This window comes from Saimiri boliviensis, chromosome 1 (genome assembly GCF_048565385.1).
Source record: "Saimiri boliviensis isolate mSaiBol1 chromosome 1, mSaiBol1.pri, whole genome shotgun sequence".
NCBI lineage: Eukaryota > Metazoa > Chordata > Mammalia > Primates > Cebidae > Saimiri > Saimiri boliviensis.
Window position 1 is genome coordinate 150354653 of NC_133449.1, and position 12668 is coordinate 150367320.

General features: G+C 57.3%; 1 protein-coding gene across 1 annotated transcript; it reads left to right on the forward strand.

The window, feature by feature from the left end:
• Positions 1 to 429: 429 nt before the first annotated feature.
• On the forward strand, positions 430 to 1727 carry FOXL3 (forkhead box L3). Its single transcript, XM_003943761.4, has 3 exons — positions 430 to 536; positions 886 to 1054; positions 1302 to 1727. Exons 1-3 carry the CDS (start codon positions 430 to 432, stop codon positions 1725 to 1727), a joined length of 702 nt encoding a protein of 233 aa, XP_003943810.2.
• The last annotated feature ends 10941 nt before the right edge of the window (positions 1728 to 12668 follow it).

Here is a 12668-nt window from a genome sequence, read left to right on the forward strand (position 1 = left end):
AGCACCCCAGGACACCTGAACCTGCCTCCAGGAACCGGGACGGGGCGAGCCCTGCCCTGAGCGCAGGAAGTGCAGAGAGGCCCCCCGGGAAGGGAGCGGGAGGCCACGGGGTAGTGGGGAAAGACCACCCCGCCCGTGGGACCACCCAGCGCGCCGCTTCCTCCTCCCTCCTCCCGCGGCGGTCAGAGGGTCATCGAGACGGCCAGCTCAGCTCCCCTCGGCTGCTTCGCCGGTGCTGGGGCCTCCCCCGCGCCGGGATTGGACGCGACAGAACGGGGGTGGGGGCAGGCGGGGGACCCCAGGAGCCCAGGTTCCCGCTCGGGCGAGAGCAGCAGGCAGTGCAGAAGCTTCTGGTGCGCGCCGAGAGGGCTCTGCGAGAAGCCGGCGGGCGGCGCGGAGGAGGCGGCAGCTGTAGCTGGGGCCCCCAGGATGTTTGACAGCTCGCAGTATCCCTACAACTGCTTCAATGACGACGCCGACGGCTACCCCGCCGGCAGCTCCGACGAGGACCAGCGGCTCACGCGGCCCGCGTACAGGTGACTGCGGGGCGGAGGCCTGGGTTTGGGGGACAGTGACACCCCTCTGCAGGGGTCCAGATAGCCAGGACCTGCCTGGGAAGAAGGAAGGGGAGATGGCTTCCTTCTTTCGGGCGGAACTCAGAGAAAGGACACATATGTCCTTCCTTTCGGGAGAGCCAGGGAAGGTTCTCGGCCTCCCCAGCCCAGGCAGAGCTTCTGGAGTTTGGGTGGAGGCGGGGGCCGCGAGCTGCAGGTCACTTTCCCCAACACCCCCTGGCTTCTCCGCCTCTGCACCCCACGGCGCCCTGAGGGTTGGGGAAGGAGGGGGCTGCCGGGCGGAGACCCTCCTGACCCGCGGGCTCCGCAGCTACATCGCCTTGATCGCCATGGCCATTCAGCAGAGCCCCGCGGGCAGGGTGACCCTGTCCGGTATCTACGACTTCATCATGCGCAAGTTCCCCTATTACCGCGCCAACCAGCGCGCCTGGCAGAACTCCATCCGTCACAACCTGTCCCTCAACAGCTGCTTCGTCAAGGTGAGCGCCGCCCCGACGGGCCTCGGGATTCCCCGCGTGGCGACACCTGCGCCAGGGCCTCCGGGGGCAGGGACGGGAGGGGACTGCAGGGCGGCGGCCGCAGAGAGGTCCGTCCTCAGCCCCCGGGGCCGCAGCTACCTGCGCAATGCGCCACCCGAGCTCCCTTCCAGGGCACCCCGGGGGTGACGCGGCGGGCGGGCGCACAGCACAGCGGAGCCGCTCCCAACCCCTCCCTCCGCGCGCGCAGGTGCCGCGGACCGAGGGCCACGAGAAGGGCAAAGGCAATTACTGGACGTTCGCGGGTGGCTGCGAGTCGCTGCTGGACCTCTTCGAGAACGGCAACTACCGGCGGCGGCGCCGGCGGCGCGGCCCCAAGCGCGAGGGAACGAGGGGCCCGTGCGCGGGGGCCGCACAGGGGACCCCGGGTCCGACCGAGCCGTCCACCGCGCAGGGGCCCCTGGCTGCGGACAGCGCTGGTGAGGGCACCCAGGGTCGCGAGCCCCCCGCCAGCCCCACTACCCCGGGGAAGGAGCAGCCCCGGGACCTCAAGTTCAGCATCGACTACATCCTCTCCTCCCCAGACCCCTTTCCAGGGTTCAAGCCGCCCGGTTTTGCACAGGAGGGCAGATACCCACGGCTGGAGAACGTGGGCCTCCACTTTTGGACAATGTGATGTGGGGCCACTCTGGAGGCCCCTGCAGGCTCAGTCAGGGGTCTTCCCCAGACCCTCCCTGGAAAGATGATTCCAGCCCCACCTTAAGCCAAGAAATCAGAGTTGGGTGAATCCTGCAATTTCTCCTGCAGACTGAAGATCAGGTGCCACACTAGTCCTGGACTGGGGGGACAGGCGGAGATGGAGCTCGTTAAAGGTATAGACTGCGGGGTTGTGACTTTACCCGTTCAGAAAACAGTTCTCTTGCAGGGAAAACCCAACTGGGTTTCAGTTTTACTGAACGGTTTGCTCCGGACTGACCTGCTCTTGCTCTGAGGAATAAAGGCACAGGGTCATGTTCCCAGAGTCGGGTAACATTTCATTCCTGGGTCACTTGAGGGTGAGCTCTCTACACAGCCCAAAAGCCACAAGTGCCCAGTGTGTGGTTAGGGGGCTGGCTCACATCGTCCCCATGGTTAAAATAATAGTGATAAGGCACAAACCATGAAGGTAGACCTCAATTGACCCCATGAGTTAGTCACCCCAAGGCTTATGATGGTGTCCGTGTTAGGGATGATGTGATTGGACGTGATAAATGTATCTTATTTATCAGCTGAGTATTTTGGTGACAGTTTAAGAAATCCATTACGCTTTTTATACCAGAAGGGAGAAAGAAAAGGTGGGAAGAAGGGGCCCAAATTTGGGATGATACTGGAGCAAAGTCCAAATTTCTTGATTCTTCTGAGCGGGGAGTAAATCCTGATTCAGGGACCTTCCATCAGCTGTTTCCCAAAATACAGGCCCCCAAGAGAGCAGGCTGCTGATAAAATTCCTGCTACACCTCTCAGTGCACAATTACAAGCATCCAAGGTGGGTGCACTCGACTTAAAATGTAAATGATGTAATTACTGTGTAGAGGCGGGCATTCTAAAAAACAACAGTTATGCACAGTGAAACTATTTGGCCAGCCTTATCATTTTTCAGCAGCCCACTTTTGTAGAGTTAATTGCTTTCAGTGACTTAATTTGAACGTTAGTATGAACATTAGTATGGATTACACCTAATCTGATTCACTCAGTGACAATCATTGGCTAATTTTGTGAACAGCAAAAAACACACCCAACGAGGCTGGCTGTCTCGTTTGGGAATTGCATAGCCTTGCTTTATCAGACCCTTAAAAGCAGGGGCTGGGAGGCAGTGAAGGTAGGCGGGCTGCAGAGACAGACCAGAACATGCAAAAGACGCTTGGCTTCGTCTCCATTCAGAAAAATCCCAGTATCTCCCCACTCACCTACCCTGTAAATAGACTCGATGTATTGTCAGTTGTTTTGAGGAGAGGGAGGAAGGCCACTGCTGATGGATGCCGTGAGCACCTGGCCCCATGGAGATGCACCCACTCCCCAGCCTCTGGGCCGTGACAACTGCAGCCTCTGCCTACCAGGGCACCCTTCACACAGGGAGAAGGAGCCAGAGCCCAGCCTCAAATGCCTGTTCCTGGAAGTGGAAATGAGACTTGTAATGTGGACACCTCTCCTTTGCAAATGTCAGCTTGCAGTTTCCAGAGCTCTCTTCTGATAGGATACTAGGAGATGAGGGCTGCGGCTCTCATCCATGCCCATTCACGGATGGGAACCTGTATGGCAGGCATGCGGCCCCGGGTTGGCTCCTCACCCCCTCCATGCTGCCTTGTACAGGCTATCGGCATGGCGTGTACACGTGTGTGTGTACGTGTTATTGTGATGTGTGATGTGTGTCTGTCTGCACGCCTGTTATATTTATCCGTCTGCCGGTTCTGCTAAAAGCATAGATTTAAATCCTATGAGGGGTAATTTAGATGCTCCCGTACATAAGTATATGGCAAAGAAGTATCCGAAGATATATTTTTCTGCTACCAACAGAGGAAATAAAATTTACATTTTATCTTTTGAGTTGCTGCACTTCGTTCTGGTAAGCAAAGCCTAATTTGGAACAACAGAAATCCTTTCCCTAAACAGGACGCTCGTTGGCGGCCTCAAAACAAGTCGAGGTCTTTATAGCTCACCCTCTCTGAGAATGTATTTGTGGCCAAATGAGGACTCAACGCCTGCGAGAGGCAGGGGCAGTGCCAGGTGAAATCTGTGTATTATGAGGTGTAGCATTCATTTTGCAAAGGATATCAATCATATTTTTAAAAGCAAAGGGACATTTTCAATTTGCCAGTGTGTGATATCCTGCAACTTCAGAAAGGTTCCCAGCCCTTAGAGTGAGTGGCATTTAATACCAGCAACATAACAGGGTGAGGGCTGGCTGTGACCTATTCAAATGTCGCTGCCACCACGCAGACTTGCCCAACACAATTATAATTAAATACTTTATGCCTTTCTTGCAAATCCGCTGATTGATCATCGATATGTACATTACCACCACATCACCCCCGAGCAGATGTCTGCCACACGCGGGTTATGGATCAGCAGGTTTCCATTAACAAAGTTGGGAGGTGCTGCCGGGCAGACATTCCAGGGCAGTGTGTATGAATTACTGTGTTTCGGACAAAATTCCCAGGCTGGGTGGTACCTGGGCCCTGAGCTCCTTTTCCCAAGACTCTGGGGCATTCCTTCTCACAGAAGCTGGGCAGAGGCACCTCCCCCAAATGTCGCGGGAGTGAGGGGACAGCGCCTGCTAGTTCCTGAAGTATGGAGAATCCCAGCAAACGTTCGCCCTCCCTCCCATGGATGGAAGCAGGAGAGTGGCAGACTTGAGAGCAACGACCAGGTCCATGAGTGCAAACTGACCACAGACGAGACCTGCCTCCCGACAGCTGACTGGTTGGATATCGCACAGCAGCACCCCTCCAGAGAGGCCTCCTTAGCGGACACCCGCCCTTTGCACCCAGCTGAAATGGGACTCTTGGAATCTGCTGTCCATTGGTCCCTGATCTGCCTCCTGGGGAAGAAGAGAGAAAAGCCTCTTTTCTCCATTCCTTTCATCCTTGATTGACCAGGGTGGGGGCTTTTGTATATTCATTATTTGTGAGCTCTGAGCTAGGAGTTGAGGTGCAACCGTGAACCAAAGCCCAGACTGCAGCCCGACAGCACGCACGTGAAGTAGACAGGTAGCCTCTGCGCGCGTGCAGAGTCCTGCACCAGGACGTGTCAGGAAGGGAGCCACAGGGCAGTGAGACAGAGGGTAATGGAGTGGTGCAAAGGTTAGTTCACAGCATACGGCCAGGCAAGGCTCTCAGGAGCCGAAGGTGAGCTGGAACAGCAACCCAGGAGGACAGTGCATGCCAGGTAGGGGGGCAGCTTGTGCCAAGCCCTGTGGTGGGGAGGAGTCAGGAGCTTGCAGAACAGACCACAGGCCAGTGTGACTGAGGGAGGTGTAGACAGGAAGCCATGTACAGGAAGACCCCAGCCACACACCCCAAGCCCCCAAATCCAGGCCAGACTTATCGTTTCTTTAGCCCAGGCGTCCCCAAACTTTTTACACAGGGGGCCAGTTCACTGTCCCTCAGACCATTGGAGGGCCGCCACATACTGTGCTCCTCTGACCACCAATGAAAGAGGTGCCCCTTCCTGAAGTGTGGCAGGGGACCGGATAAATGGCCTCAGGGGGTTGCATGCGGCCCGCGGGCCACAGTTTGGGGACACCTGCTTTAGCCTTTGAAATGCAGCTCCTGTCCCTGTTCTTTCTGATATGTTGAACTCCACCACAGCCCAGAGAACAATCACCTCCCGTGGTCTGGGTGCTTGGCCTTGGTTAATGTGGCCTCAGCATACACCACACACTACTCCTGCTCCTGTCCCCAGGCCTCTCTTCCTGGCCAAGTCCACCCTGTGCTCACAGAAGGTGCGGATTGGGTGCAGAGGGTGGGGGTCTCCAGGAGCTCCCTCCTCAGCGTCACCATGCTTCGCATCTGCTTAGCTGGGACAGCTGCCCTGAGGGACCCTGGAGGTCTGTGGTGGCACTGGTTTCCCTGGACAGAGGGGCACCAGGCGGGGAGTCATGCCGCTGTGTGTCCTTGGCAGAGTCCTCTGCCCACTGGAGTCTGAGGCTTCTCGCCTGTGGCATGGGCTAGGCACAGCACCATCCAGGGCTTAGGCCATCAACTGGACCCACAGGCCCTGACTGAGCTCTGCTCCCATCTCACGCCCCCATGCATCTGCCTGGCCCTGGGACCCAGCAAGGGAAGGGTCTGGCTCCCTGGGGTATAAAGGCCTGAGCTGGAAACTGGCTCCCCACAGACCCCAGGCCGGGGCAGCTCTCTGGGCATCTCCCTTCCCGGAAGCAACCAGGGGCTCCCTGCCTCTTTCCCTGGGACCCCGTGGTCTGCCCCTGGGCACCTCCCACCAGACTGGCAGGCCAGGGGATGAGGACTTCCTCAGGATGGCACCAGGGCAGTGAGGGGCCAGAGGTCATGGCCTCAGGTGGGCTGGGACTGGCATGAGGACACAGCCGGTGTTTCCTACCTGGATTATTCTGAGCAGCCTACACTGGCTTCTGCGTGGGGGTCGGGAGGCCCTCCCCTCTCGGCCTGGGTTTCTTCTGTGGCTCTGACCGGGTTTGGGGAGCAGGGGCACCCACTGCCACCACCCCAGGTTGTGACAGGGCTGGGCTCCTGTAATTCCTCAGTGCTAACCCTCTGGCCCCCAGCCCCACCCCAGGGCCAGACCAAGTTCAAATCCATGCTGAGGGCCTTGGAGTCTCTCTGTGTAAACACTGCAGAGGAGGAACCCAAATAGGCTGTTTCTCACCAAAATATGAAACTGAAAACCATCACAGGACCTGCCTGAAGCTACCTGCGGCCTGGGGACACAGCGTCCCAGGAGGTGGGACTCAGGGTCCAACTTTGCCCCTTCCTGGCACTGCCCGACCACCCCTATGCCCCCCAGGCTCCCCTTGGCCCTGTCAGGCCTCATCTTGCACCCCCACATCCCTCCCCCAGGTCCTGCCCAGGCCCTCCTGGTGCCTTCAGTCCTGCCTGGTCCTCCCGGCCTCTCTGCCTCTCCTTGGTCCCTCCTGGCACTCCCTGGTCCCCTGGGTCCTTTCTGCCTCCCCCGCTCCTCCCATTCTCCCTCCCCACCCTCTCTCTCTCCCCAGCTGTTACTGGCCCTGTGACACCCCCAGGCCCCTTCTGGACACCCAGCCCTTCCAGCCTTCATCCTTGTCCCTTGTACTCCCCCAACTGTCCTGGCTCCCCAGGCCCCTCCTGGCTCCACCTGGGTCCTCTGACTCCCCTGGGGTCCCTCCTGTCCCCCTTGCCCCTCCTATCCTCCCCCAGTCCCTCTCTGCCCTCATTCTTATTGGTCCCCCTTTACCCTCAGCCCCCATGTCCCTCCTGACCCCCAGCCCTTTGTCCCCTACCCTCCTGGCCCCCAGGCCCCCGGCCTCTCTTGCCCCCACCAGCCCCATACCCACTGATCCTCCTGGCCCCCAGACCCCCTGGACTCCTGTCCCCCAAGCCCCACAGCTCCACACAGGTGCTTGGTCTTGGTGGTGTCTTGTTCACCTTCCAGGCTCTGTAGGAGCCACCTCTTGACACCAAGGCACACATCGGAGCTTTTGGTCACTTTCGGGTCTAGGAAGTCCAACCCAGGCCAGCTTGGAATTCCAGCTTTGGTCTGAGCAGACTCAGGGTGCCTACCTAGGGTCTCTCAGTTTGTAGTTGCGGAGGTACAGGGCTGGCCCCCCCTTGGGAGGTCACGGGGTGTGAGGAATGAATGGTCCTGTGGGGATGGGGTGCAGCACTCCCAGGCTTCCGGGCTCCAAGGCCCCCCAAAGGGTGGAGGCGGGGCTGTGATGTCACAGGAGCCCGGGGAGCCTGGGGAGGGGTGAGGGCCACTTCAACCAGCCAGAGGAGGGGATGCTGCGTCCTGGTTCCAAGACCTCCAGGAACCAGGCCTCCCCAACCCGTCAGTGAGGGACGAGGAAGCAGGCAGAGTGAGGGCACAGCCAGCCTCCAGCAGCCAGGAGTCTGGGGGCCACTGGCAGCTTCCTCAGATGGGAGACTGTGCTTTGAACTCAGGACACTGCACCCGAGATAACTGCTCATGTCCAGCACCTCGCCCTGTCCCCCCGACCGGGGTGATACTGAGGGTGTCATTGACAAGACCTGGCTGAAGATGGGACTTGGGGGAGCAAGGTTTCGAGGGCCTTTGGTCAGGCTGAGGTCCCCCAGTAAGCGTCTACTGAGAACGCCTGCCCTGGCATTGGTGATGAGACTCGGGGCTGCGGGGCAGCGGGAAGAGGTGCTGGGAGGCAGTGGACAGAGCACATTCGATCTTGAGAAATCCCACACGTGAGTCACTTCCTCTTCTGCACACGGTGGGTGCCCTGCACACAGACCAGACAATGCATAAATTCACAGCGTCCTGAGAAAGAAGCTTCTCTGGGGAAGGGGATGGACAGGAAAGTCATGTCATTCACAAGGACCGTGCCACATCCCAGCAAACCCAGGCCCAGTGTCCTGGGGTCAGCCCCGGAGGGCACCCTAAGTCTGGTAGCCTGGTAGAAACAGGAGCTGGCGTTTACCAGGGCTCTCCATGTGCTGGGCACGGTTCTGAGAACACTCAAGCCCCCAAGACCCCATGGAGTCAGTAACATGATGCCTTCCAGTGCACCCGTGAGACTTGGAGAGGGTCCCGTGCCTGGCCAGTGTGCAGAACAGGCTGAGCTCAGGGGTCAGCAAATTGTATGGAGGGACTCACAAGGTCACTGACCTGGTCCTGAGAGTGACCAACAGCCAGGCCACTTGGAGGACAGGAGGCAGGTCTCTATGCACCCGAGCCTCCGGGGATGTGCCGCCACCTCCCAGGGCCCCCAGCTCTCCCCTCTGAAAGGGGACGATGGAATGATAGTCCAAGAGAAAGCAGGTGTCGTCCCCTGCAGCGCAAAGCTCAGGGCTGCAGGCAGTGGGCCCCTGGTGGGATGCTCCGGGCTGGGGCTGTGGGATCCCTGGCAGGATGCTCGGGACTGTGGGCCTTGAGACTGTGGTAGGATGCTCAGGGCTGTGGGCCATGGACCCCCTGGCAGGATGGTCGGGGCTGCTCTCATATCCTCAGACGTACGGTCGCCGGCTCCAGCAGGTGCAGAGTCCTCAGGGTTCTGCTTTCCCACAGGGGTCCCACCCTCCCCTCAACCCCAACAGCCCTGTAAGCAGAGCACGAGGGGGACTCCACGGCTCAATGGTGCAGAGGAGGAAACTGAGGCTCAGAGGGGCTTTCAGAGCCCGCTGGGACAGAGGCCGTACTCCCCTGATCCCGGGAGCCCAGGATGCCTGGCAGAGGGCAGAGTGACATCCTCTAACCTGGAAGTTCACGGGCACAGGCTCAAGGCCTCCTCTGTCCCCAAGCTGTGGTTCTATTCGACTCCTGAGCAAGTGTCGGAGACGGCGGAAACATTCTGGATCCCAGGGCTCCCGGATCTGGGGGTGGTCGTCACCCCAGGCACAGCCTAACCTCCCCCTGGCTCTGGGACGTGGCTGGCCGGTACTCACGGCTGTGAGGTAGCCCAGCTTCTGGGGTGGACACCAACCGTGCCCACCCCTCCCATCCCCACCAAGATGGGCCTGGCATGCAGCGCTCGCCGTAATTACAAGAGAAACTCAGGAAAGGGAACGTGCACACAGCCTATTACCTGTAATTTGATTTTGCTATTCAGCCAAATTAACGAGCTATAAACATTTGCAAAATTACATGTTTTCATCCTGTGAAAAATACCGAGTGCCTCTTATGCAAATGTGCCCGGTGCTCGCGCTCTGCCGTTCTAGAGAACAGCTCCTCAGAACCAAACACAGAGCTTGTCAGGCCACGCTGTTCATCGTGGATTGCAAATTAACAGGCCTCTCATGTTTGTGTACAATTACATTTCCGCCAGCTTTAGGCAACTTTAGACCCAGATTCCAAATAAGATATGAGTTCACTCAACTGAAACTGGCAGTGTTCGAATTATAATAAACAAAGAGAGGTCACACAGCGATGCCATTTTTTTTAAAAGAAAAGGAAATTGAACGGGAGCACCTGAACCTGGTTCAGTTTCCTCAGCACTCTGTGTCGAGTGAGGCAAAGAACGGGTCACGGAGCCTTCATCAGTCAACGGAGCCCCCACAGCTGGCAGCTGCACTGGCCCTCACTGGTGCCTGCCCCAAGCCAGGGCAGGGGGCACCTTTAGGAGTTTGCAGCGACTGCTTCCAGCATCCACACTGCTTGCCACATAAACCCGTTCCATCCTTTGGGACCAGCTAACAGGTCCTTCCATGCCCCCCAGCAAGCATATGTCCAGAAGCTCATCCACAATTGCTAATTCTCACACAGGGACGCCACCTCTGGATCCTCCAAATGGACTCGGCTCCTGCAAAGCGAGGTCAGAGATGCTGTGTTATTTGTCTCTGAGTTTGGGGTAGGAAGAAGAGAGGGTTTGGACCAACCTTCTCTCAAGGCAGTTACCTAAATCACTGGTTCCAGAGAGGGAGAAAAATCTACCCAATTGTGTAATTCATTGTTTAACGTCTGTTAACAGATGTGACGCTTCTTCACGGGTAAGCGTGGGGGAATCACAGACCCTGTCTGTACAATACCACCCCCTCCTGGGGCCACTCACAGTGCTCGACAAACAGTAATGGGCATGATCAGAGTGATGCCCACAGGGGCCCTGCCCAGTGAGGCAACCGTGTAGTTCCAAGTCCCCTCGCGCTCCCTCGATAGGTGCTTTTGGCCACCAGTAACAGGAATTCTGGGTGACAATGGCATCAACAAATACAGGAATGGCTTAGCTCCCACAGGAAGAAGTCGGGGGTTGGGCACAGGCACCTCCCTGGGGCAGTTTAATCTCTGCACCCAGCAGGAGGGAGATCCTGGGCCTCGTCCACACATGGAAAGCCAACTGCTTTAGCCAGAGAAAGACGGCACAGGAGGAAAGGCTGGTGCATCTGGGGAGAGGAGGAGGGGCAACGGGTTGCCCCTCAAAGACCCTGCGTCCAGGCCGAGGACTCCCACAGTCAGGCTCTTGAGAATGTTCTGTGAACCATTTCGTCCACAGCCATCTTTGTCTCTAGTGCCAAGGGAAAGTGCACCCAGACATCAGAAGCCAGCAGCCCCAGGCTGGTGATCCTGTTAATGGGAAGTTCTGGTGTTGAAAGTGTGTCTTGTGTGTCATCCAGGGCGAGGGTGTTGCAGTCATGCAAATACAGCACTCCTCCTGCCACATTCTGCAGAAGGGGTAGGACTTTTCTTTGGTGACTCCCAACAGCCACCACCATATCACCCTGGGAGGCTGCAGGGCAGAGGGTATCTCCTCTGACAAATGAGGAAACTGAGGCTTGGAGAGGGATCCGCCCTTCAGATTCCCACCCGAGGCTGTTTCCAGACAGAGGAGGAAGAAATGGTTTATTTCACCTAGTTCTCCCACTTGTCCCCAGGGCCAGCAGGTTCCCTCTGGTGTCCTGAAGCCTCCACCTGTGGCTGTCCAAGTGCAGATGAGCCTGGCTGTCTACTGGGCCTGCCTCCATCAGCCTGAGATGCAGAGACAGAAATCACATGGGCACGCACATGCACACACATGAACATACACATACATAGACATACGTACATACACATATGCACATGCATGCACAGCAATATAGATACATGCACACACACAAACACATGCATGCACACAAACGCATACACACACACGCACACCAACATAGGCACACACACACATGCACAAATATACACACATACACATATGCATGTGCATGCACACCAACATAGACACATGCACACACATGAACACATACATGCATACAGACACATGCATATACATACACATGTACACCAACGGGCACATGCACAAATGTGAACATGCATGCACATAAACACACACATGCACATGCATGCACACCAACATAGGCACATGCACATATGAACATACATGTACACACACAAACATATGCACACACGTATGCACACCAACCTAGGCACATGCACACACATGAACATACACACACATACACAGACATGCACATGTGCACACACACCCATATGCACATGCATGCACACACACAATACAGGCACACACATGTGCACAGTTTGGAATGCCCACGGCCATGCTCGGGCAGAGTGGGAATGTTCCTCCCTCTATCTACGAGCTTGGAGAGAAAATGGGTCCTGCTGAGCTCAGGCTGGTGGCTCCATCTGACCTGCCACTGTCACGCTTCCGCGCCCTCGCGCATGTGGTTTCCTCTCTCTGCAATGCCTTTTTCATCTGCATAGCCTCATAAAAAGCCACTTGGCTTTCAAGTCCTGGTGCCAAGTGTTCCCCTCTGCCCAGCCCCGAGGTAGAGCAGAGCTGTGGTGCCCACTCCCAGGCAGGAAGTGAGGAGGCATCTCCTATTTAACAGGGCATCTCATCTCCTCTGCATGTTACAGATGAGGAAACTGAGGCACACAGGTCTCCCTAGGGCTATGTGGCTTGAGGTGGGGTAAGGATTTGCATAAGTCATGCTGGTTCCAGAGTCCCTGCTGCTGCCCACCTGAGGGAGGCGGGAGCCCCTAGCACACATGCCCCCAGTCCGGAGTCCTGAGGCTCCTGTGCCCTGGCTTCCCGGCCTGCAGCTGACCCTGCACACAGTAGGTGCTGTGACCTGTTACTTGGACATTTCCCTGTCTCTCGTAAAGCCTCAGCTCGCAGATGTGGCTCGGCCATCCCAAACACGGAGACGAGGAACACATGCGTCTGGAGTTTCTGAAAAGCTGGGAATAATTTTTCCCACTGTTTTCTGTTTAGATGAACTGATTTGGCCAGATGTGGGCCAGGAAAACCCTGGCTCAGGGTGTCTCCCTCCACGCAGAGGAGGCTGGCAGCTCAGTCCCAGAAATCTCAGGCTTCTTTTCTGTGGTGAATGGTCTCAGCCCGGGTGGATGGGTGGACCCCAGGCTGTGCTGGGCCTGACCTGAGGACCCTGGGGTCCCCAAGAGTATCTGCCCAGCTCTCCCTGCCTGTGACTCC

What these genes read in the sequence shown, in the direction of transcription:
- FOXL3 (XM_003943761.4), top strand. Translation starts at nt 430, where the DNA reads ATGTTTGACAGCTCGCAGTATCCCTACAACTGCTTCAATGACGACGCC. An exon ending in CTCACGCGGCCCGCGTACAG is followed by an intron (nt 537 to 885) that starts GTGACTGCGGGG and finishes CGGGCTCCGCAG; the next exon opens with CTACATCGCCTTGATCGCCA. An exon ending in TCAACAGCTGCTTCGTCAAG is followed by an intron (nt 1,055 to 1,301) that starts GTGAGCGCCGCC and finishes CCGCGCGCGCAG; the next exon opens with GTGCCGCGGACCGAGGGCCA.